The sequence below is a fragment of the Dipodomys ordii genome, unplaced genomic scaffold (genome assembly GCF_000151885.1).
Source record: "Dipodomys ordii isolate 6190 unplaced genomic scaffold, Dord_2.0 Scaffold103, whole genome shotgun sequence".
Classification (NCBI taxonomy): domain Eukaryota; kingdom Metazoa; phylum Chordata; class Mammalia; order Rodentia; family Heteromyidae; genus Dipodomys; species Dipodomys ordii.
Genome location: NW_012267319.1, coordinates 840,570 through 866,160, shown reverse-complemented (window position 1 = coordinate 866,160; position 25,591 = coordinate 840,570). Strand labels below are relative to the sequence as shown.

At 51.2% G+C, this 25,591-nt stretch overlaps 1 protein-coding gene across 1 annotated transcript in view; it reads left to right on the top strand.

Annotated features, from left to right (window-relative positions):
- The window catches only part of Dscam (Down syndrome cell adhesion molecule), a 365,413-nt gene that overhangs the window by 275,424 nt on the left and 64,398 nt on the right, over positions 1-25,591 (top strand). Inside the window, exons 17-20 of the mRNA XM_013027340.1 lie at positions 5,730-5,970; positions 7,896-8,042; positions 10,668-10,823; positions 17,480-17,613. Coding sequence (XP_012882794.1) covers positions 5,730-5,970; positions 7,896-8,042; positions 10,668-10,823; positions 17,480-17,613 — 678 coding nt within the window. The remainder of the gene's footprint in view (positions 1-5,729; positions 5,971-7,895; positions 8,043-10,667; positions 10,824-17,479; positions 17,614-25,591) is intronic.

Sequence of the window (25,591 nt, the reverse complement as noted above, 5' to 3'; positions counted from 1 at the left end):
GGCTGTGCGGGCTGAGGGGCTGAGGCTGTGCGGGCTGAGGGGCGGGGGGCTGTGCGGGCTGAGGGGCTGAGGCTGTGGGGGCTGAGGGGCGGGGGCTGTGCAGGCTGAGGGGCGGGGGCCGCCCCCTCCTCCCCACGCAGCTCTGTCCCCACTGCCCCCGCTTGTTTGAGGTTCTCCTGCACAGCTGCTGCTTGCACACCTTTGCTTCTTCCCGTTGGGAAAACCATTCTGGCCATTTTCTGTGACTCTGTGACCTTTGCACTTGGTGAGTGAAGCTGGGTGACAGGTGCCCCCGCCCCCGGCCCTTGGCCCTGGCTGGCTTTAGTTCCGCCTTCCTTGACCATCTGTCCTCCCTGGCGGCTCTCAGTGCCGGGCACCGCCCTGCAGGGGAGCACATGGCTGGAACTAGGCCCACTGCAGCACTCCGCTCACGGTCTGCCATGTCCCCGTGCTCGACGTCCATCCCCACATTGCATCCCTGCAGATTTTCTGGATCCTCAAGATGTCAGAGACTCCAGGGAGATTTTTTTCCTGCCTGGGCTCTGGGTATACTTCTTGGTAGCACACCTGGGCTCTGGGGGCCCCCTGGTAGCACACCTGGGCTCTGGGGGCGCCCCTGGTGGCACACTTGGGCTCTGGGGGCCCCCTGGTGGCACACTTGGGCTCTGGGGGCCCCCTGGTGGCACACCTGGGCTCTGGGGGCGCCCCCTGGTGGCACATACGCTTCTCCTGACATACGCTTCTCACTGAGGCCCTCTGCCTCCTCCACTGTCCTGTCGCGTTCCTTCCTTCCACTGGACCCTGAGCACGACCCTGAGCAGCCACTGTTGACTACAGGCTGCACGCCGAAGTCCTCGGTCTCTCAAGACCACCTCGATCAATTATCCTGCCACTCGCCATTCGCTCCTCCAGCCGGAAGTGATTGTCTCGCCCAGTACAGTCACCTCATCCTCTCCTGACCACTGCGTTGGCAGTGACTTGGGGAGCGTATCCCCAAGACGCACGAGCCACATGACCGCCACAGGGCCGCTTCTTGGAGACCGATGACCTTAGCAGCGTGTCAGGCGAAATAAACCTGGGGAGAGAGAGTTGGAAAGGAAGATATCCGGAGGCACGGGTTCACCTCTTTTTCTGCTCTCTGACATGGCTCCCTGGGACCCTCCCGAGGCCTCTCATGGACACAACAGCAGCCGGCAAATGGCAGCGCTCTGTCCAGCGGGACAGATCACACGCCAGCCCTGTCCCAGGGGTGCGGCCACATCCTTCCAAGCCACGTGGGCCCCTCCCTGGAACCCACAGGACGGCCCTGGGCCCCCAGGTTCCTTGGCATCCAGTTGCTTTGATTCTGGGGACAGAGATGGGGAGCATGAGCCAGGGGCTGGCCGTGCTCATGGGAGCGTGCAGAGTCTGCGTTCCAACCAGTCCTCCTCAGCCCAGGCCGTGGGAGATCACGGTGTGACTCCCTGGGAGCACCCACAGCGGTTCTCAGACCTGAGCTGGGCAGTCACCTGGGACTGGGTCAGCCGACACGGGACCCCGCCCTGTGCCTGTTCCTCAGTCGAGAGGCCCACGCGAGGCCCTTCACCTCTCTCCAGAGATGTGGCCAGGGATGGGAGCCACAGTGGGGCCGCTGTGGGCTCCGTGGCCTCTCCCTGCAGTGCGCCCTGGCTTTGTCTGCCCCCCTGGCCAGACACCCACGGCAGGCCCACTCGGAGTGGATCAGCCCTGGGTCTGGGTCTGAGTTGCCTCTGTCTGTGTCCTGGATGTGCATCAGGATGGATTTGCCACAGTGCGGCCCTCCCACAAGCCTGCCGCACCCGGTTCCCAGGAGGCTCAGAGGAAGGGTCTCCTACCATTCTCCTGCATCACTAGAAAGAGCACCTCCCCTTCCTTCTGTCACGCTCTGGGCAAGCCTGGAGCTGTGTAAGCATCTTGCTCAACGCTGCTGACCAGGGGGCACCACCCATGCCCCTGCATGGAGCAGGTGTCCAGCTCTGTCTCCTTGGTGTGAGGGAAGGGGGGACATGTTCAAAAACCACTGCCGCTGCGTCCTAAGGACATGTCACAAGTTAATTTGCAGGAATCTAGAGGCAAAGATTCGTGTTAGGCCTCCCTCCACTACACATGGCTGTGGAAGGCAGTCCAATCCAAAGCAGAACTTCCCCGGGAAGGGCTGTGGGCAGATCCAGGTTAACAGGTGACTCCTGAGCCCCAGAAGGAAGAGCGTGAACAGGGCAGCAGCGGAAGGGTGTGGGGCCCCACAGAGAAGGGGGAGGGGCCACGCTGCAGGCAAAGCCATCGGGAGGGAGCTAGAACCCCAGGACCAACGGAGACCCCTGGGGTGGGGGGAGGCCACTCAGAGAAGCCTGAGCTGAGCTGCTTGTGGTCCTTTCCACCAAAGGCCCGGAGGCTCTAGCCTTTGCCTCCCTGTGCTGCTGCATGCTACCCCAGGTAACTGTCATGGAAGGACACAGAGAACAGTCACTTGCAAACCATCCCAATAAATGGACACAGCTCTGCTGCTGCCATGGAGATCCAAAAGAGGTCTCTCAAGGAAGTGGGGGTTGGGCTGGACTTGGAGGCAGGAGAAGGGGCGTGAGGCCGGGGTTGGGGGGAAGGCTGAGACACACACAAGAGGAACACCCCCCCCCGGGCTGGGAAGGGAGGGCAGAGCGCCACACAGCTGACAGGTGAGGAGGATGCCAGCCCGGAAGCCGCGCTGCCCATGCAAAGGTGAATGAGTGAAAGGAAAATTCAACACGAGAGAAATGATTCACCCTCCTGTCAGAATGCAAAAGCCGAGGGGATTTGAGAAAAGGTCGAGAGACCACTCACTTAGGCAAGCAGTCTGCATATAACTCTGTGTGTGTGTGTGTGTGTGTGTGTGTGTGTGTGTGTGTGTGTGTGTGTGTGTGAGGGATTCATTTTTTTCATGTCTTAAAGAGCATATTCAGGATTTGCTTTAGCTTTTTGTTTTTGTAGGTTTTTTTTTCCTCTCCAAACACTTCTTTTGTCAAGTACACTTTTAATCTGTACTAAAGAGGACTTGGGAGCCAAGTGAGATTTCCCTTAAGCCATGGGTTTGTCTTCACCGATCCTTATTGTAAAAGCATGGAACTGTTGGTGAACTGAGAATGAATCATCTCCCTGTGTTGGAACCCTTCTTCTAAGAAGGAAACAGAAAGAATGAATGACATGGTCTACATATGTCAGCTCGGGCTGGGAAGGTAGCTCAGTGGTAGAGTGCATGCCTTACATACATCAGCGCCCCCAGAAACCTGGGAGAAACCTGGGAAAGGAGGCGGGAGCCTCGCTGTGTCCTCCTACCCCCGGGACACATGCTGAGTGACCAGGCGGGCGGTGCTCTCGGCTGGGGCCGAGAGTCCAGGCTCCCCGGCAGGACACAGAGCCAGCACCAAGCCAAGCCTCTGTCCAGCAGCTGATCGTGACTCTCGTCCAGCCATTATTTCCAACTATACCCTTCCCGTCCGTCCTTCACCAGGTCAGATTGTAAGCATACAGTGGCACATATCCTTACCAATCTAGATGGGGCACCTCCTTTATGTTCCAAATCATCCTCTTGGCTAAGGGGAGATTTTGGAACCCATATTTCAAAGCCTTTCCATCGCACTGAAGCTCTGATTTGGATGGAGAGAGGGAGGAGGGTTAGATCCTCTGTTCGTGGGGCCCTTGCGTTCTGAGAGCTTACAACTCGGCACTGAGGCCTTTCCTGAGTGGCTGGAGGATATGGCAAGAGTAGCAGGGATGGTTGTAGCGTTCCACAGTGGTGGTGGCGGTGGTGGGGATGAGGGGCCGTCAATGAACCAAGAGGGAGGAAGGGGCTCCTTGCTGGCAGAAGCGTCAGCAAGGAACGGCTAAGGTGTCGACAAGAGAAAGGAAAGGAAGAGCAGGCTTTGAAAGCCCTCTTAGGGCCCTGTGGTGAGGGGTTTGTGGGCCGGGATCTGAAAGAGAAGGTTCCTCTTGTAAGCAAGCACTTCCATGTCTTCTCTGGGTGCAACACTTGAGTCTGTGCTTGCGCTTGAAAACATCCCTGCTAGTTTATAGGCCTGTTCAAAGTGTTTCTCTTCAAAATAGGATTGTTAAGGAAAAGGAAGAGCACTGGCCCTGGCTCAGTGACCTGCGTCCCCTCCCATGCCCGATCTTCATCTGTCCTTCCAGGCTACCTTCTTAGAACGTGAACTTCACAAGGGCAGAGCCGTATTCCATGCGGTTTTGTTTCTCAGAGCCCATACAGCCTGGTACCGGGCAGCTGGGTGGTCCTTGCGGAAGAGGTCAAAGGAGGATCTCCCTGTGTGGCCAGCAAACACACCATGGAGGTCTGGCCACCAGAGGGAGAGGCCAACCAGTATGGCTTGGCTGAGGGCTGAGAGTCGGTGTCACCTGCTTCATTCTCCTCCTCCCTCCTGCCCTGGCGAGCCCAGCACGTGAGAACTGGGCATCCCCAAGGCCAGGTCCTGGAGAGTAGGGAAGCTGGGAGGCATGCATTCAGGTCAAGGAGCATCTGAAGGTCAAGGAGCATCTGAAGGTCAAGGCGTGGGCCAGTAGTCTACCCTTCTCCTTGGTTTTGTTTTCCATGTGTTCTGATCCTATCAAATGGAAAATTCCAGAAAGAAACAATGGAGTTTTCCTGACCTTTATTACAACACATTTTTTTATTGTGAAAATACCGTTCAGAGGGATTACAATTACATGGGCAAGGTAATGAGTACATGCATTGTTGCTGCCTCCTTTGTTTCCCCTTCCCATCCCTTCCCATCTCCCCCCTTGCCCCCCCAAAGTTGTAAAGTTCGTTTTTGACATAACAACTTGTACATCTCATTGTTGCAGTGGGTTCACCTGTATCCCTATTTAAACTAGTTGTTTTTTCCCTTCCCCTCCACAAATTATACCAACATCAAATACAGTGAAAACAGAGGTTATACCGTGGGGGAGGGACATACAAAGCAACAAAGAAATCATCTTATAAATAAGTCAGAAACAATCGCATGAAAGAAAAACCATTTGAGTCCTTATCTTGGGGTTCATTTCACCTAACATCAACTTATCTGACCTTTCCTGCTTGTCTCAGACATATACTAGTTATTGCAAATAAGGGAAACCATGGGACCTATGTTTTTTGGGCCTGGCTTACTTCATTTATTACAACACATTTTTAAAAATACTTTTCCAACTGTTTTATCCATTCTTGTTCGTCTCCTACAATGGCTGACTTATGAATGAAGCTTTATTACTGATATTTACATGTAGGAAAAGACATATAAAGGGTTAGATCCTGTCCAAGCACTGGTGACTCATTCGTGCCTGTCATCCTAGCTACCCAGGAGGCTGAGATCTGAGCATCTGGGTTTGGAACTAGCAGGAAAGTATGTGAGCCTCTTATCTCCTATTAACCACCAAGAACTGGAGCTGTGGCTCAAAGGGTAGAGCTCTAGCCCTGAGCAGAATGCTAAGCAAGAATGCAAAGTCTTGATTTCAATGACCAATACCATAGAAAGGAGAAGGGAGGGGAGGGGAGAGGAGAGGAGGGGAGGGGAGAGGAAGGCAGGGGAGGGGAGGGAAAGGAAAGGAAAGGGAAATAATTAGGTCCTGTCCAATGTTCAGGTAGCCGGATTGTCCCCTTTCCTTTTGTGTTCTGAGTTTCTGCAGCACTGAGCTCCCGCTTGTCCCCCTCGACCCTTTCTCAACATGCTCCTTCCTCTCCCGTTCAGGCTCCCAAGAAACATCTGCAGAATGGGATTATCCGTGGCTACCAAATCGGTTACCGAGAGTACAGCACCGGGGGCAACTTCCAGTTCAACATCATCAGCATCGACACCACGGGCGACAGCGAGGTGTACACGCTGGACAACCTCAACAAGTTCACCCAGTACGGCCTGGTGGTGCAGGCCTGCAACCGGGCTGGCACGGGGCCTTCTTCTCAGGAAATCATCACCACCACCCTCGAGGACGGTAGGTTCCGGGCCTCTGTGTGCAGGGTGCAGTGCTCTCCTCCAGGGCCCCTGGGACTCACTCTCATTGGGCTCCCGGCTGCCAGGCAGTGCCTGCCCCATTGACCCAGCCTTCTCCTGGTCGGATGGGAGTTGAAGAGCCAATGCGCTCCCCTTTCAATGAAGGAGACCCCCCTCATCCACTGCCAGCACAGGACTTTATTTATTTACTTATCTATTTTAGTCAGAAGGCTTGAACTCTGGGCCTGGGCACTGTCCCTGTGCTCTTCAGCTCAAAGCGAGTGCTCTAGCTCTTGAGCTACAGCGCCACTTCTGGTTTTCTGGTGGTTTATTGGAGATGAGAGTCTCATGGACTTTCCTGCCTGGACTGGTTTGAACCTTGATCCTCAGATCTCAGCTTCCTGAGTAGCTGGGGTGACAGGTGTGAGCACAGGACTTTTACTGGGTTTGTTCCCAAGTAAAACCAAGTGTCTCCTGACCACCGCAAAAGCCTGATCTTTCTGAATTATTTTTCTTCTCAAATCAGTGCTAAGAAGGATTTTTCTCTTTTTTTTTCCTTAAAAAAAAATCCTTTTGCCAAGCACCACTAGCTCACACCTGTAATCCTAGCTACTCAGGAGGCTGAGATCTGAGGATCAAGGTTCAAAGCCAGCCTGGTCAGGAAAGTCCGTGAAATTCTTATCTCCAATGAACCACCAGAAAACCAGAAGTAGCACTGTGGCTGAAGTGGTAGAGCGCTAGCCTTGAGCTGAAGAGCTGAGGGACAGCGCCCAAGCCCAAAATTCAAGCCCCACGACTGACAAAAAAAATCCTTTTGCTTGCTTGCTTTTTTTCAGGCATTCTTTAATTATTACCTTTAAGGAGTTGCCATATAAACAAAGCTCATGAATATATATTGATAATGCCACCCCTCTCAACATCTCACCCATCCTTCTCCTTCCCAGCCCTTCCCTCCCTATTCTTAATTTTGTAGGGTATCCATTGGATTATTTCCCCTTCTCTTCATTCATCTACTTCCCCTTAGAAGACAAGTTACCAGGCTTGGTAGAGCAGATCTCATGGTGACTATGCGCCCCCTAGTGACCATGACATCTTAATCCTTCCAAGACCATCTAAACCTTCAAATTTCCAGCAATGCTTAAAAAATAGGGCAAGAACTCTGATGTCCACAAGTGTAGTGGTTTAGGGGAGCAGATAAGATATGGGTTCATGACAACGGTGATGGTTGGCTTTACAGCAGCAGGTTCACAGGGAGGGAGGTCTCCCAGGACTCAATGTGCTCCCCAGGTTTTGCTTCATCCCGTTTTGTTCTCATCGAGGCTTGTCCTGGTCCTGCGTTCTGCGCCCTCTCCTAGCTTCCACACTTAAGATGTGCATGAACTCATGCAAAAGACACTATTCTATCCTCCCCTCTCTGATTTCACTGTCTGACTTTCCTCTGGCAAATGTCACAACATTGAGAAGGGGCCGGGAAGGACAAGGCAGTCAAGGTGGGGGTTATGCCGCTGCTTGTTGGTGATTGACAACAGCAAGGCCCCTGGTAGACTTGGCACCGCTGCCAGCTGTGGGTGACGAGGCACTGTGAAAGAAAATGAGGGTAGGAGGGCACTGAGTCGGATAAGTGGTGGCTTCATTCGTGCATTACGATCAGACGTGTGCTCCTTTCCAGTACAGGCTGACTACCCCAAAAGCAGAGTTAATAAGCAGGACAGACACTGAGAGATGGGAGAGACAGAGAGACAGAGAGGTCACACAAACCCATTACAGCAAATACACAGATGAATATTCCCAGAGAGAAATGGCACTGTTCTTTTGTGTGGAGGATTGGTTGGGTTTTCTTCTTTGGCTTTGAACATTGAGCTACATTGCTTATTCTGCATTGAGTTGCTTCCACAGGCATTACAGATTCTAACTGTTTAATTTCAGTGCCCAGTTATCCCCCTGAAAATGTCCAAGCCATAGCAACATCACCGGAAAGCATATCAATCTCCTGGTCCACCCTTTCCAAGGAAGCCCTGAACGGAATTCTCCAGGGGTTCAGGGTCATCTACTGGGCCAACCTCATGGACGGAGGTAAGAGCTGCCGGGGCCCCGGGCTTGCTCACGTGCTCAGTGCTGTGTGCAGGCCCTTTCCCAAGGTGGGGGCTACTCTGGATGTGGAGGATGCCGCTCTGTCGACGAACCCCTCCTCTCTGTTATGTCCCAGTGGACACAGGAACAAACGTCTCCAACGTCAGAACCCTTTGCAAAGTAATGGGAAGCAAAGCAGAAGTGGTGCTTGGGGAAATACAGCCTGAGTGATGTGTGTCTATATTCAGACTCTGCATGTAACACTCAAACCGTAATCTCAATCTGGAACATTCTAGGGGGTACAGCTCCTGAAAAGCTGGCCATTTGCCATTCCTCAAATCGGACTCAGGAGAGAATCTAATGCAGTTGAAGCTGAACCGTAAGAGAGCTCAAGGAAACTTCCAGAAGGCCTTGACAGGAATACAATTATTCCTCACTAGGACCCAGTAACACTGCAATCCTCAAGCCGGGGTGCAGCTCTGAGGCTCAGGCACAATACCCTGGGACCAAACACACCCCCAAAAATCAAAGCTCAGAGCCTCCATTTTCACAGCCTCTTGTTTTTCTCTTCCTCATCCTACACCCTGTATGTTTTATCTCCTCTCCTCTCTTCTCCACTCTCCTCTCCTCTCCTCTCCTCTCTCTTCTCCCCATCTCTTTTCTCTCTCTTTGTTTCTCCTTTCCTCCCCCTCCTCCCGCCTCTGTCTCTGTCTCTCTCTTCTCCTCTCTCCCCTCCTCTCTTTTCCCCCTCTCTTCTCCTTTCCCCCTCCCCTCGCATCCTCTCCTCTCCTCTCCTCTCTCTTCCCTCTGCTCTCCTTTCTCTTTCCCCCTTCCCTCCCTTCCTCTCCCCTCCCTTCCTCTCCCCTCCCTTCCTCTCCTCTCTCTTCCCTCTGCTCTCCTCTCTCTTCCCTCTGCTCTCCTCCCTTCTCCTCTCCTCTCCTCTTTCTCCTCTCCTCTGTCTTTTAAGTTGTAGGACAACTTGTGGCCCCGTGCCACCGCCCCCTGTCCTCCCCCACCGTGTGTGACAAGCTTTGGCTCACCATGCTCTATTTTAAATTCTCTCTGATGCTATACCCAGCCCCACTTTTTGGTGACAAAACAAACAATAAATGGTAAAAAGGCATTCATGGTCATCATCCTCACACAATAATGAGACGGCTATCCATGTTTGTCCTCTATGGAGTGAACTGGACAGACAGAGGGGAGAAAAAGAGCCGGCAGAGAAAGGCAGGCCAGCAAAGCCCTTAGCCTTGCCAGTACAGAGTCAGTTCCACGTTCCTGACGACGGTCTGTCCCTGCTTCACTGAGTCGCCGTGGCCCGTGGCCGAGACCGTGGCCCGTGGCCGAGACCGTGGCCCGTGGCCGAGACCGTGGCCCGTGGCCGAGACCGTGGCCCGTGGCCGAGACCGTGGCCGTCGATGGCTGTGGAGAACCGGTGTCAGCCGAGCGGGTTGTGCCCACGCACGCCAGCTCTGAGGGCGGGGCCGGCATTCTCCCCCCTGCGGAGGACGAGGGCAGGTGGGCACCTGGCACGCAGGGATGCCGGTCACGGGCTTCCCTGGCTTCCGACCCCCATCCCAGTCCCCTGGTAAGCGGGCACATGCAGGGTGCCAGGGGGCCCCTTGGAAGGCCCTGCACCCAGGGGTCAGGCCACTGGCCTCCCCCTGAGGCCTCCTGCCTCAGGCTCCTGGGGCGGGGAGAGGTGGGGCTACACACAGTGTAGCCATTTCAGCACCAACCTGGGGCCCCCAGATGGCCATGGGTCATACGCCAGAGCCGAGTCCCCAGGCTCCACCTGCGCCAGGCTGGAGCGGCTCCGCTCCAGGAAGGAAAGCATGCTCCGAGCTTCTGCCCTGTTGCCGTCACTCGGGCAGCGGGGACGGGAGTTCGCCCCAGGTGAAAGAGTTTGCTGAGCCACGCAGCATAGCTAATTTTAACAAAAGGAGGTTTCCAGCTTTGAGGTATTCTCGGCGCATTCAAGGCACGGGTGTTTAAAGGGCACACGTTTGCCTTCCCTGCCCATTGCGATCCATCCGCCTCCATGGAGCTCCTGAGCGAGCCCTGCCGCATGGCGACCGTTGTCCCCCACCCCCAAAAGACGCAGAGCTGGTCACGTTGCAGAGAACAAACGCACGAGGCCATGACACGCATAGGTTCCCTGTGGGATAGTTGCGGTCGGCCGAGGTTTCTCTGCCCGTTTGCCTAAGTTCATCTCAAGCATCTGAGCTAGGATATCTGGGACAGACTTCTTACCTCAGATCCTCATGTGGGAAAGTCTGAAACGAATCAAAGCAAAACCAGGGCTGCAGAGCTGTGTGTGAGGTCCGGGGCAGACATGGCTGGTGGGCGAGCAGCATGCGATGCTGGACTAGAGGCCGGGCCTGGCGAGCAGCTGAGCCCCAGCGCGGTACTGCCTTTGATGAGGACCGGCCACCTTGGGTTGGACTGGCCAATCAGTGTTCAGAGAGACTGCCAGCAGGTGGCTGCATGGTGCCGGTGTCTGCAATACCTGTGCGCAGCCCCTCGAGTCCTCTCGGGGTGCGATGGACAGGGCCGACAGGGCGGTGTGGGTCAGTGTGCTGCCAGGCTCCCTCACAGGTCATGTCTTTCCTTGTTCCTGTCCTCCAGAACTGGGCGAGATTAAGAACGTTACCACCACGCAGCCTTCCCTGGAGTTGGATGGACTGGAGAAGTACACCAACTATAGCATCCAGGTGCTGGCCTTCACCCGGGCCGGGGACGGGGTCCGCAGCGAGCAGATCTTCACCCGGACCAAAGAGGATGGTGAGATGAGATGCAGGGGGTCTTCAACAAGGGACCCCGGGGCTCCACCATAGGGGTCAGCTTCCTGGGAGACACTGGCAGGGAGCCCCCCAACACACACACACACCTGTGGCCTGCCTCTATCAGCTCAGAGGAATTTGAGCCACTGACATTCTAGATCCATGTACGGATCCTCTCTTCCCCCAGATCCTTCTCCACTCTTCCTTCCACTTCCCCTCCTCTCCCTCCTTCTCTTTACCTTTCCCTTCCTTCTCCTCTACCTCTAGTTCCTTCTCCTCCTTTCTTTTTTGTGTTCTTTAGAGCAGATACTATTTTTAAGCCAAATCACCTTTTATCTCGGAGCTGTGATGCTTACTGCTCCTGCTTGCATCCTGTTAGAAGATCTCTGGTCTCTGCCCGTCCAAGTTAGGTATTCGCCTAACCCATCCTGTTCAGTGCTAGTTGGATTACTGTTAGAATCCCTGGTTTAAGAGCTTTGTGAGAACTTGCTTTAATTCTTCACAAGATTCCCAGTGACTTTGCTTTCAGACCATTGGCTCTGCAGTGTTGCACAATTATGGTTCCGTTGTCTGACTCCTAGGCATAGGGCAGCAGCTTCTGAGGGAGACTCCTGGGCACCTTCTCTGAGCTATTTGGGGGAATGGTTTAAAGTCCAATAAGTAAAGAACAACAGTGAGAGCAAGTAAGGAAGGAAGGAGAACTGACTTTGAATTAATGACCCTGGGGAACCTTCCGGACGAAGCCACCAAACCCTGGTGGAGATACGCTGATAGATTCCAGCCAGCCTGATGGCAGGCACTGCCCACCGAGCCCTGGGCAGGCTTTGCTCTGAGCTTCCCTGTCTTCTTGCCAGGATTCTGGTTCCTTGGGAAGATGGGCAGGGCAGGGGAGGTGCCCCAGACCATTGTCACCAAGCGTTGTCCAGCCTCGTGTCTGTGCCCACCTCTCTGCTACAGTCTCCAAAGTGCCGCTGTCTCATTCCATTCCAGTAATCCAGGAAAGCCTGCCTGGGACCCAGAGCAGGAGGCAAACACTAGCCTAGCTGTCCGTGCATCCCGGGACCCCAGGTCCCCCAGCTGCACCCCACCCTGCTCACCCCAGCTGCTCCATCCGGCCACCCACCCGGCAATGTTCACGGCTTTTCCAGCCCTTCTCACACCATAGTGTTTGCACACGACTTGAGGCTCACTGGAACATACGGGTAGTTTGTTACCCCAGGCAGAGGAGAAATCTTGGGTCAACACGAAACACGATTAGGAAGTCATTCATCAATAGAACTACCTAGGAAGCAAAGCCCACAGTGAAACAGCCATCACTTAGTTTCTAAATGTAATTTCGAGTGTTATATAAATGCCGGCCCCAGATCTGCCACCCGGGGAACCAGGGTCTTTTGCCTCCCTTCCCTGGCACTGATCTGACCTCGAACTACGGAGTGCACGGGGTTGCACGCCTGGTCTGACATGTGCTGTGGGGCGGGGGGGGTGCGGCTTGGCACCAGGCCCTCCACAGCCCGCTCTTCCCTCCTGCAGAGCAGCAGGGGCGGCAGGGCAGGGGTGGCACCAACTCTCAGCGGCGGTGCACTTGTCACTGGAACTATTATTTAACGAGAAAGCGGTGATATCTGCAATTTCTAGAAGGATGTACAGCGAGCCTGCACGAAGGGCGGGCTCTCCGCACAGCCCCCGCTGAACGGCGATTGGGATCCATGTTTAATTAATCTTCCTGATGTAGAAATCATCAGGTTCTGTCTTCAAGATGACCCCCAGACCCAGGATCTAGTTTATGCATCGATTCTCCTCTGCTTTCGCATCCGGGGCCGGTTGTGTGTGGTGTGATTGATAGCAGACGCCCTGCCCGTGGTCTCTCACTCACCCCAAGTAGGAGGTAAAGAGCAGCCCCTCCACGGACGTGGGAGATGAAGGATACACAGGACTAACTGTCAGCGTTTGTTTCTGGCAAATCAGCGTTTCAGAAAAAAGTGGAGCAAACACTGGGTGGAAGGTGGGGAAATGAATGTGGGGTGAATTTGACTCCATGGCAGTCCGCTCATTTGCAATTTAGCCATCGCTGTGCACTCGATATCTAACTTAATAGGCAGCGTGGAGGAGTGCAGTCTTGTGTTTCACTGTGCAGGGAAGAAAAGTGCCAAGACTAATCATCACCTGAGGAAGACTTTACTCCTGTTAGGAATACAGATCCTGGCCCTGAACCCTGGCCCATGCCTGTAATCCCAGCTACTTGGGACGTAGGGATCAAGCCAGCCCAGGCAAAGTTTTTGAGACACCCCCCCCCTTCTCAACCCTCACAGTCAATAAAGTGTCTGTGCAATATTGTGCCTACTATCCCAGCTTAGCCTGTGTAAACAGGAGGATTACAGTCCAGGCTGGCTCAGGCATAAATATAGGACTCTATTTTAAAAAATAAAAACAGCAAAGATTAGGTGCACAGTCGAGTGGTAGTGAACCTCTCCAGCAAGCTTTGGAGATGTGAAGTTCAAGGCCCAAGAGCACCAAAAGAAAAATGTTTCAAAGAAAAGGCTAGAGATCCTGTTCATGTTTCCCCCTGGATCTCGTGATACCCATTGCACCACCAACTTCAACTGCACTGTGCAAAAACATGGATAGAACACAGGTAAAATAATTGGCCACCTTTGTTCACATCTTACTCATTAAGATGTTCTATGTGGTGGGACACTGGTGGCTCCTGTCTCTTAGGTGTCTACTCAGGTCTATGGTCTTATTGTAAGGTCAAAGGCATAGTCCTGAACTGTTGCATTTGAGGCTCAGATACATGGGTAGAGGCTGATCTTTGGATAATCTTAAACCTATGAGAATTATCTCAGTTTCAGATTTGATTTTGGGGACTGCTCCATCCATGAGTTCTTGTGCCTCTCTGATGGTTGCAGGAACACACGAGAGACAACCATGCCAGATTCTAAGACCTTTGATGAAATCTAATATTTTATTTCTCACGGTGTGGCTCTAAGCAGGGGAAAAATCCACAGGAGAGAATACAAATAGAACACCATCGAATCACTTTTGTTTGTTATTTTCATTGTGCAGGCATAAATTAGTCCCAGTCTTGTGATACCTCTAGGCAAATGTAAACACTGTGTATGTTAAACAAATAGAGATCGCTGTGTTCACATGCAAATATTTGCATGGTGCCTTACTGGAGACATGTCTGAGGAAGAAGATGGCAACAGGGGCAGTCTGACACTGTGGTCTTAACAACTTCCTTACTGGGGTGTCTGATCATAGAGCTAGGAGTATGTTACGTACATACATGCAATCGTACATGCATGAACAGGATGCCAGTGAGTGCGTGGCCAGCTGTGTCCCTGAGTCATGTGTCATCTTGAAGGCACAGGCTATGTGTGGGTATGTGGGGCCATCTCAGTAGAGATGAGAGACAGACAGACACACAGGCAGGCAGGGATTTACAACAATGGGGCCAATGCTTCCCTCACCCCCTGAAGACAGGGTGCCTGTGGGAAGGACTCCAGTCAGCACTGCCCTTGGTGAAGTCCACACAGGGTATGGAGAATGCCCTGGGCAGTAGAGCTGCCCGGCAGCACCCCACCCCCATGAGAGCCCGAAGAGGTTCTACCGTGTGGCTTTCCACCATCCCACTGTTCACCTCCATCTCCCAGAACAGAAATATCCACCTTTTCTTTCTCTTCTTCCTCCTCCTCCATCTCCTCCTCCTTCTTTTCCTTGGGATACTGGGATTTGAACCCAGGGCTTGGGGAACTCAGGAGCTGTCTCTGTCACTTGATTCATTTCACCAGCCCCTTGGTGCACTGGTTATTTTCAAGGCCAGCCTAGCGTGCCCAGCCATTGACTGAGGGCAGATCTTAGGAACTTTTATGCTGGGACTAGTTGGAAACATAATCCTCCATCTCTGCCTCCCAACTAGCAGGCTTGGGCCACCATTGGACTGAAAGTTGCCTTCTTAACCGCCCACAGGAGAGCCTCTCTGTAGCGTTAGAGCTCTCTGACTTTCTTCTATTTTCAGCTTCTGTGCCCTGCTTTAAGGCTGCCTCAGATGAAGTCAGGCCCTCCAGGAAGTTCCTTTCCATTAACTCCAAGTCAAATGACTGACACCTTAGTTGTAACTTTGTAATCACTCCGTCAGGGGAGAGATCCACCCATCCTGGTGAGAGTTATTGCCCCCCACTCAGATACACACCCAGATACACACACCAGAGCATGGGGTCGTGAGACCACATCCAAATCCTGAAACAGCCAATGAACTCCTTTCACAACTCCTGTAGAAAATCAGTACTGAGAATCTTGTGTATTGCAGACGCTAGTCAGTGAGTTCTGCAGACACTCCAGACCTGGCCATGGTGGGGTGTGGAGGCCGTTCAGGAAAACAGACAGGGAAATGCACTCCTGAGCATGTGACAACACCACAAAGAGGAGTCTAGAAAGATCAGAGCCCTCACCGAATCCAGGCTCCTGAAGGGAGAAGCCCTCCTGGGAGAACTGAAATTTAGAAGAACTTGAGTATCTTTAGTGTCCTATCATCTACAGCAAGTGTGATAATAATGACTGATCAGCCTATCATACTCAATACAGAATTCCAAATAAATTCTGTACCTGAGTTATCATTGACATCCTTCAAAGTAAGATCAGAATTAAGTATCAATTATTCTAGCTTCATACACAAGGAAAGTAAGGCTTATTAGCGACGTCAATTAAGTTGCCCAGGACATAGAATAAAGCGGCAGCGCTTGGAGTTCACACCTTCCATTATTAGAACGGTATGCTCCAAGCCAGATCTGAGATTTTAACTTCTGATTAGAAAAGAACAGGCTCAGTAATCCAGGAAACTTCCAGAATGGCTTGTCCGACCATGTTTCTCCTCCCTCCTGTCTTCTTTCTTGTTCTCTCTCCTTTCCACTTTCTTCCCTCCCTCTCCTCTTCCCTTCCTCCTCTCCTTCTCTCCCCATCCCTTCTTTTATTCTTCCCCTCTCTCCCTTCCTTCCCCCCTCCACCTTGCCTTCCTCCATCCCTTCCTTCCTTCCTCTCTTCCCCATCTCTCTCCCTCCTTCTTTACCTCTTCTCCTCCCTCCCCCGCCCTCCCCTTTCCTTCCTTCCTCCCCAACTTACACTTAAGAAAGTCTTTCCAGAAGAGTTCCACTCATGGCTCCCAGAGCAGCTCTCTTTGGCACCTCACTCCCTTGATGGGCGCGGTGGATTGACTGGTCGCCGCACAGGACAAGACTGAGGGTGGAGGGCAGGCTGGGAAGGAGCCCAGCCGGCCCTGAGCGCCAGCTGAAGCCCCAGCTTCCAGACAGATGCTCAGGAACGTTCCACAGAGTAGCGGGGACAGGACGATTGCGCTTCAGAAAGAGTGGAGAGTGTTGGCTGAACCCGAGCAGCTGCTGGATGAAGCAGGATGGCATCCGTGCTTCCAGGACTTATTAAAGTCTCAGCTATTACCCGCACCTACTGGAACCTTGGCCTCAGTGCCCGGGATTGTGTGGCTTTGTTCCCAAGGGAGGGTTGAGATGGGCTTGCCCCCCCCCCGTTCCCTTTCCTTGAGCCTTTGATCCCCTAGGGTTTGCCAAAAAGGGACAGCCAGACATGGTCGCTCAGATGATGACGGTGGTCATGCAGCAAGGCAGGGCTCCTCAGAGTGGTGGTTTTGTTGTTCAAACTTAAGAGTGGAGATGGTGGTGAAGAGAGTGAGTCAACTCTCAAAGTATCTCCTTGGCAGTTGGCTTGTTCAAATCCACCCTGTGCCGGCCCTTGGACCTAGAGCCTGCGAGTTTCATCCTGCAGCTGGCTCCCAGAGTCCGTGTTCTTTCCCCTCCTCCAGGGCTCACCTGTCTCCCCCACATCCGTGCTTCACCTTCAAAAAATAAGATGCCTACTTAACTGCTAAGTTAGACTCAATAGCGTTGATGCCATCTTCTGCCTTCTAAGATGAGTTATGGAGGGGACTTCCCATACAAAAACATTGTGAAAGCCAGGCCTGTCATACTAGCTACTCAGGAGGCTGAGATCTGAGGACCACAGTTCAAAGCCAGCCCAGGCAGGAAAGACTGCAACACTCTCATCTCCAATCTGCCACCAGAAAACTGGAAATGGCACTGTGGCTCAAGTGATAGAGCACTGGCCTTGAGCTGAAGAGCACAGGGACAGCACCTAAGCTCCAGTTCAAGCCCCACAACCAGTAACATAAAACAACACTGTGAATTCTTGACACACTTCCGCACTGTGAACATTATCTCTGCACCTCACTAGACCTAAACACATTCTATTACAGTGTCTTGGGGAGGGGGCCAGAAAGAGTGGGTCTCTGAGGACTGGGGTCGTTGATTCCTACATTTCTAACTCAGGCAAAATGTACAGTTCTGCTCCACACCCGAGTCCATGCTAAGCTAAAAACTGGAGCAGAAGCAGAAGAGCCTGAAGCAGATTTCCAGCTGTCCGGAGGCCTCTGGCCAAAATGAACCGTGATGGGCTCTCATGGTTTCATGTTAGGATCTCAAGGAATTAGCTTGGTTGGGTGGGGCTGTGGGGCACGGTGAAGCCATGACCGCCCCAGGGGCCGGGCAGCTGGAGTGCCTCCCGAGGGGACCGGGCTCCGCGCAGGGGGGGACAGAAGGGCCTCCATCCCAGGACTAACCCCCGCTCTTCCAGTTCCAGGCCCTCCGGCGGGCGTCAAAGCAGCAGCGGCCTCCGCCTCCATGGTCTTCGTGTCCTGGCTGCCGCCGCTCAAGCTGAACGGCATCATCCGGAAGTACACCGTGTTCTGCTCACACCCCTACCCCACAGTAAGTCGGCACCAGGGCTTTCTAGCACCTTCCGGGAGGCGTGCATGGGAAGGGCTCCTTTGGACGGGCCTTCCTGACCACTGACCTGTGCCTTGCAGCGGCCCTGCTCCTCACCCCTCCCGCCTCGGCCCCCCTGTGGGCCCCTCCCTGTGCGACGCCACACGCTCCTGTGTGTCTGTGCCACACGCTCCTGTGTGTCTCTGTGCCACATGCTCCTGTGTGTCTGTGCCACACGCTCCTGTGTGTCTGTGCCACACGCTCCTGTGTGTCTCTGGGCGACGCTTTATGCGTTGACTCCAATGTGCTAGAAGGACACAGGCTTGGCATCCTGGCCTAGGACTCCCGTGCAGTCCAGGGGGCTGCACAGGCCAGCCGTCTGCAAGGGGCAGGTGCAATGCTTTCCCGGAGATTCTCAGTGTCTCTTCCCACACAGAGCACGGGGCTCAGCCCAGCAAGCCTTCCCCAAGCCACCGGAAGGAGATCGATACACACAGAATGGTGGGAAATAACTCCCTGCCAAGACTCCACCATAAAGGCTTCCCTGTCTGGGGGTTTGTTGGGTTTTTGCCACCATAAAGATACTGTACCACTGATGGTGCATTCATTCAAGAGGCTGAAGCTGGAGGATGGTGTCCAAGGCTAGCTCGGGCTATCGTGAGACCCTGCACCCCTCCCAGGGAAGGAAGAGAGGGGAAGGGAGGAAAGGGAGGAAGGAATAGGGAAGAGAAGAGAGGAGACAGGCAGAGAGAAGAGGTGATGGGAGGGAAGGGAAAAGAGAGGGAAGGAGAGGAAGGAGGGGAGGGAGAGGAGCGGTGGAGGGAGGGAGAAGAGGAAAGGAGATGAGAAAAGAGGAGAGGAGAGGTACTGAGTCTTGAACTCAGAGCCACATGCTCTCATTTATTCACTTGCTCTACCACTTGAGCCACACCTCCACGTCCAGCATTTTGCTGGTTAATTGGCCATAAGAATCTTTCAGTTTTGTCTACTAGGGCTGGCTAGAGATCTTCAGATCTCAGTCTCCTGAGTAACTGGGATTATAGATGAGAGAGTAGAGGATAGGAGAGCAAAAAGAGGGAGAGAAGAGGAAAGACAGAAGAAAAGAGAAAACAATGCTACTGATGTGGCGATGACGGTCTTGGGTGCCCGGGACCTTCTAGACATGTGTTTATTGTGCTCATAAAGACGTGCAGGGACTGCAGCGCAGACGGAACCTGAGCCTGTTTCTCCCCATCATTTCACCCTCATTACTCTTCATGTAATTTAAACATCATTTATGACCTGTTGTTGGTAATTAAAATTTTTTCCAGTTCATTCATTGCACTGTTCGTAATAGGGAGTTAATAAGAAGTTCGGTTTTCTTTCTTTCGTTCTTCTTTTCCATCGTGAGTTCCTGGGATTTAGCGTGTTTTGGCGGTGTTGTTGAGATCTTTGCTCTTCTGTCTATGTCTAGCGATGCACACCAGAGGGCAGCATGAGCTCTGCTCATTTTCCTGTTCCTAAGTGAATTTTTTTTCTTTGAAATGATTTCATAGCTAATGTAGAACATGCCAGGATAAACCAGGACACAGGATGTCCTATAATTTGATCTCCGTTTAAAAGTCCCTTGGAGAATTTCCTTGCCATTGTCAATTCATTTTCAAGATCCCCAATTTAACACCTTTTCTTGCAAAAAAAGACCTGGCTAGCACAATTTTTTTTTTGCTCGCATATGTAAAATAGATCGCCTAATAACAGGAATTTCTCCCATGGTCTTAATTTAGCTTAGGAAATACATTAAAGCTTCAGACTTGGGATAGAACCTGACAAGGTACATTCGCTGTAAGTTAACCTGGCTAATTGCAGGTTGTCTAAAAGCCGGACAGAGCAAGCATCAGCCAACTCGGGAAACTGGCAGTTACAGCCAGACAGCAAGACCCTCTAACCACAGATATCAGTGGTACAGTTTTGGGGTCTACTGCATTCAGAACCTCAGCCTTGTAGTGTGTGGAAGTCAACTATTAAATTTAATATATAACACAAACAATAGTGTAAGCAAAGAAAACCCACAAATAGGAGACAACCTTTTAAGATCTCAGGTTAGGAACTGATTGGTCTGGGCTTTATTACTAATATTTCTCCCTACTAACAATGTAAAAAAAAGGAAAAATTATGTATGTATGTGTATGAAATAAGCATGCATATGTGAAATGAGCAGTAGGACATGGAAGTGATCTATTTCGTAAGGCTAAAATCATATATACAGAGCTTAGATTACGAAATCAAGTAGCAGTAATTTCTCATGCTCAAAGAATACCTCAGAAGGTATTCATGCTTGTATCCACGTCGATTATTCTAACTTGAGATGCAGTGTATCCAAGCCCACACGCCATTAAGATTGCTGAGTGAGATCATGAGAACAGTCTTCTTTGCTGTTGTTGCTTTACTTGTTCCATCTCTTTTAAAAATTTTTGTTTTATTGTAAGGAAGCTGTACAGAGGGGATCAGGGGTGGGAGGAGTGGGAAAAAAACAAGGGAGGGGGAAACAATGCTCGGCAAGAAATGTACTCATCACCTTAAGTATGTAACCCAGTCTTCTCATCAGCCAAACTGCCCTCTCCTGCCGCCGCCGTGCGCCCAGCCTTGATCGCAACCTTCTCCAGTGCTCTTTCTTGATCCTCCTTTCAAATTCTTTACCATCTCTATGGCTCATCAAATCCACTCTCAGAAATTGATCCATCCCCTTAAGAAGTTCCACCTTTGTGTCCCTCACCATCGTCCCAGGTCTCCACATTCCCACCACCAGCACCTCACCCCAACCCACCCCTCCTTCCTTCCCTTCTGGGTCTGTTCCTGGCTTTGTATTCGTTCCCATGCTAAATCTGAGCAGGCTGTTCCCTTGTCCAACTTTCATAGACAGCATCTCACTTTGTGCTTAAAACATTCAAAGTCCTCAACACGACTAACATTTAGTCCACATCCAGTCTCAAATTCTACTAAGACTCTCCACCCATTAGCTAAACCACCTCATGTCTTAACCGTGTGTGCATGCACCTGTGCATTCATTCATGTGTGGGCATTCACGTGTATACCTGCATGTGTACACACACTGGGCCTCTGTGTGCTAAATGCATTGGGACTCTGTGTGCTTTTCTCTGCATACAAGGAAATACAAGTTGTGACCACAATCCAGCCCATGCACATATGTGTGCGTGCATGCATGCGTGCGCATATGCACACACACACACACACAAACACATACCATTGCTCAAACAAGACTCACAGTTAATGCATGTGACACCTTTGGAGTTGTTCCATTCCACTGGGGTCTGTTGTATCTTGCAATATTTTTTTTTAATTTGTTTGTTTCTGTGCTTGAATTCAGGGCCTCACGCTGTCAGTTGGCTTTTTCACTCCAGGCTGATGCTCTATCACATGCGCCACACGTCCACTTCTTGCTTTTTGCTGCTTAACCGGAAATGTGTTTCATGGGTTTGTCTGCCAGGGTTGGCTTCAAACTGTGATCTTCGGGTGTCGGCCTTCTGGGTGTCTAGGACTGTGGGTGCGAATCCTTGGATCCCTGCTTGCTGTGTGTTCTGAACCATCCTCATGGTCCACTTCCTTGCCTCAATTAGTTTTGATCACTGCCTTTTACCAGGGAAGTTCTTACTGTTATCCTCCCTTTGCTGAGAATGCGATGGAGAGCATGCCGTGTAGCCAGGATCATTCAGCTTGTCAGTTGGGTGTGTCACTCCGGTGCCTAGAGGTCACAGTGGAGGGTGGTACCCCAGTGGCTGGGCTCCCTGTGGGGTCTTCGCCCCCAGTGGCAGGCTCAGCCCAGTCTTTACACCCTGATCCCCCGCTACACCCACTTCTTGCATCATTGTTAGTCCCAGGCCCAGTTTGGCCTCCCTGGTGACTCGTTGGCTTCCCACGTGTGACATTCAATCACAGCGGTGTCGTGGGTTAAACCTGGTGCTGTGCTGAACCGAAACAGGGAAGATTCAGTAAGCCTTGTGTTACAATGGGCGGCTGGGAGCTGTGGACCGGAGGCCGTAGCAGGAAGTTGGCAGGGCTGGAGAGACGGTGGTGCGTACCATAGATACTTTCATCTCCACACCACTGAAGTTAACTGATGGTCTTTTTACATGACTCACGTGGTTCTTTTGGTTCTACCAAAAAGACTCTGGTCGTTTGGGGCTCTGGGTCCTACACTGGCGAGATTCCACAGTCGGCTTAGGAGCAGACGGTCGCGCTGCATCTGCGTATGCAGTGGACCGGTCGGGTCCTTGCTGAGTGGGTCTAGGTGGCAGGCACGTGCTGTCGATGGAATGCGTGTCCCCTGCATCTTGTCACAGAACCCAGAGACTGCAAAAGCTCTGGAGATGTTTCTGGGAGGTGAAGCCACCCTAAGCATCCAGGTCAGAATCAACACATAAGGATTCTGGTTTTTTAAAAAATACTTAGGAAGTGCATGTCTTCAGGAGACGTTTTGTTTGTGTGTGTGTTTGTTGTTTGTCTTGTTTGTTCGACACCCAAGCTGGTCTTGAACCCTTGATTCTCCTGTCTCGGTATCCCAGGTCCTGGGATTATAACTGTATAGCACTTTGCCTGGCGAGGGGGAGTATATTCTTGAAGCTTCAGGAATATTATAATAGAATATGATTTGTCTTCTTTAACTTTTTTATCACACTAGAATTCACATCTATTTATTAGATTCCTGCTCTCTGGGAGAGCAGAAAGGAGGCCTGTGGTAGTTTTCAAAAGCTTGTCCTTTAACGGTGGTCTCTCCCCTTAGCGTATATTATCAGACCAGCCAATCACTGCCCACCCTTCCCTTCCCCCATCTTACCAGACTAGCCAATCACTGCCCACCGTTCCCTTCCCCCATCTTATCAGACCAGCCAATCACTGCCCACCGTTCCCTTCCCCCATCTTACCAGACCAGCCAATCACTGGCCATCCTTCCCTTACCCCATCTTACCAGACCAGCCAATCACTGCTCAGTCTTGCTGTGGAACCGACTGTCACTCCCATGTCATCACCAGTACTCACTGGTATTGCCAGGCAGCATGGGAAGGCATCTCATTGTTATAATGAGTCAATGGAGGAGATACCTGAGCCTGGAAAACCCTGAGCCCAATCTTGTAACTTCTAGAGCCGAGGAGGTCAGAGCACACCTGCCAATGGAGGTTCTGCACAGTCAAACCCTGGAACTCTTTTGTGTGTGGGTGCCCATCGTGGGGCTTGAACTCAGGGCCTGGGGGCTGTCACTAAGCTTTGTCTCTCAAGGCTGGCACTGTACCACTTGAGCCACAGCTCAACTTCTGACTTTTTGCCAGTTAATTGGAGATAAGAGTCTCATAGACTTTCCTGCCCCATCTGGCTTCAAACCTTTATCCCTAGATCTCAGCCTCCTAAGTAGCTAGGATGAGAGGTGTGAGCAAGGGCACCTGCCCAGCTTGGAAGTCTCCTTTAAAGAAACACTGTAGGCTCTTAGCCACCCTCTGACTTCCAGAATGCTGGCTTTGAGATGTCATTCGATCAGCACAAACAGCACATAGCACCCTGCTTGTATTTAAGCCTTAAATGCTGCTTTCAACAGAGACTTTCTTCCTTTTTCCCCTCTTCTTCTCCTTTTCCTTACTTCTTCTTCCTTTTTCCTTCTTCCCTTCCTTCCTTCCTTCATCTCTTCCTCTGTACTCTTCCTCTTCTTCTTCTTCTTCTTCCTATTTTCCTCCTCCTCTTCCTCCTCCTCCTCTTCCTCCTCCTCCTCCTTTTCCTCCCCCTCTTCTTTTGTTGTTTGTCCTCAGGGCTTCGCAAGTTTTTCTCCACTAAGCTCTTTTTTGCTCTGTTTTTGAGGTAAGCTTGCACATTCCTGCTGGGTCAGCCTAGTGCATGCTCCTCCTCTTTTAGGTGTCTGGCTCTAGCTGGGATGACAGCCACACACCACTATATGCAGCTACTTTTATTGAGAATGGAGGACTAACAAACTTTTTCACTGAGGCCAGCCTGGAACTGAGATCCTCCCTCGGTCTTCTCCATCTTAGCCCCCGGACTAGCTACGATTACAGGCTTTATTTTTAGAGTGGTTTTAGGTTGGCAGCAATGCTGAACAGAAGGTATAGAGATGGATACCCACTTCCCTCCACATACACAGGCTCCCCCACACTTCCTTCCACACACACAGGCTCCCCCTCAGCCATCACCCCGCCTAGAGTGCTCCGTTCACTACTCAGAGCCCATAGCTCACATCAGGGTTATCCTGTCTACACACGCAACATGTTATTACCCAGAGCCCACGGCGTATGTCGGGGCTCACTCCCGTCCGTGGTCTGTCTAGATGATGCAGGTACACAGGAAATGCAGGATGTTCCTGAACCTCCATGCTGATTCTCGACCACCCCTCTCCTCCCCCGTCCGGTGTCCGTCCCTCCTCTCCATTCTTTCCCTGAGCTGTGCCTTCGATCCGAGAACTGGGGAGACTTTCCGAAGATTCTGGCTTTGAAAACACGTTATCTTCTTCATGCAGCCTGACAAGGCATGAACTATTTAAGGAATTAAATTGGCTTCAAATCTCTTTTTAATTAAGAGCGAAGGAAATAGCTGGAATTTTTTACTGTACTGTATATGATGCATATATTATTCTTTATTTCTAAGAATAGACTGCTTCCCTAATTTTCCCCCCTCTGGGAAAGTTACACAAAGGCTACACTAGTCCTGTTATGCAGAATTCGTTGAATAGGTCACAGTCATCAAATCAAATGACTAATACACTCTGAAATTTCAGACAGGCAAGTTGGGTACAAGGTGGTATCCCAGCAGAAGAGGGCTGAGACAGAACTGTGCCCAAGAGGCCAGCCTGGCAGGAGGCTAGGAGGGCTGAGGAGGGCGACCTATGCCAGTTAGCTAATGACATGCCATCCTTGAGTCTAAATGCATGAAGAAAATTTCTTTCCTCAGATCTTTGTTTGGGGCATTAATTTTAATTCACTTTCAAACCATTATAAGATTTTTTTAAAAAAATAGATTTTGAAATACCAACAAATAACATGTATTGTATTTGGAAAGCTTTGTAGAAAGTGGCCACCAGTCATATATACAACAACACCGACTGTCATTTTGTATAGACTCAAAGAAACCAACGGTGCCTTGAGTAGCATGAACACACTATGGTCTCTGCAGATGCCAGGTTCTCCGCCTCACTGGTAGGACATTCTCTGAGCTATAAAATTATTGTCTCTTAGGGACGAAAAAGTAGAATACAAAGAAATCTGATCAGCATGAATTACACATAGGAAACTTTTTAAAATCTTAAGTTGAAGCTGGGCACTGGTGGCTCACACATGTAATTGTAGCTACTCGGGAGGCTGAATCCTCAAACATCCTACAGTTCAGGCAGGAAAGTCCGTGAGATTCTTATATCCAATTAACCACCAAAAATCTGGAAGGGGAGCTGTGACTCAAGGGGTACAAACAGGTAGGCCCTGAGTTCAAGCCCCATTATAGACGCATGCACACACACACACACACACACACACACACACACAGAGCTTTAGATTGATTTAGCTACCTAGTAGTTCGTAATGGAATCCAGGCCATTTTTCTGCTGCTAAACAGAAAGACTTCATGCATCTAGAGTGTCCTTACCCTATAATTAAAAGAGGTATCTGTTTTGTTTATTTTGCTTTAGGGAAGATTTTTTTTTAATCGCTGCAGTGAACATTCAACCTACGAAAACAGAGCTTTCAAGATTTTTAAAGAGTGCATGCTAATAATTAGATATCAGAGCTTTTTAAAGCAGCCTATTTCTTTGATAGAATTAGTTTTCCATTAAAAAGTTAATTGAAATTTTTTAAGTGGAATTATTTTTACATCCGTCAGACAGGCTGAATAATTTGATCTGAGCAGGCTGCCGCTTTGTAGTCATTTTCTACACAGTGTTTCCTCCTGCATTCAAATCATTTCTGGGTCATCATTAAACTCACCTAACACAACGATT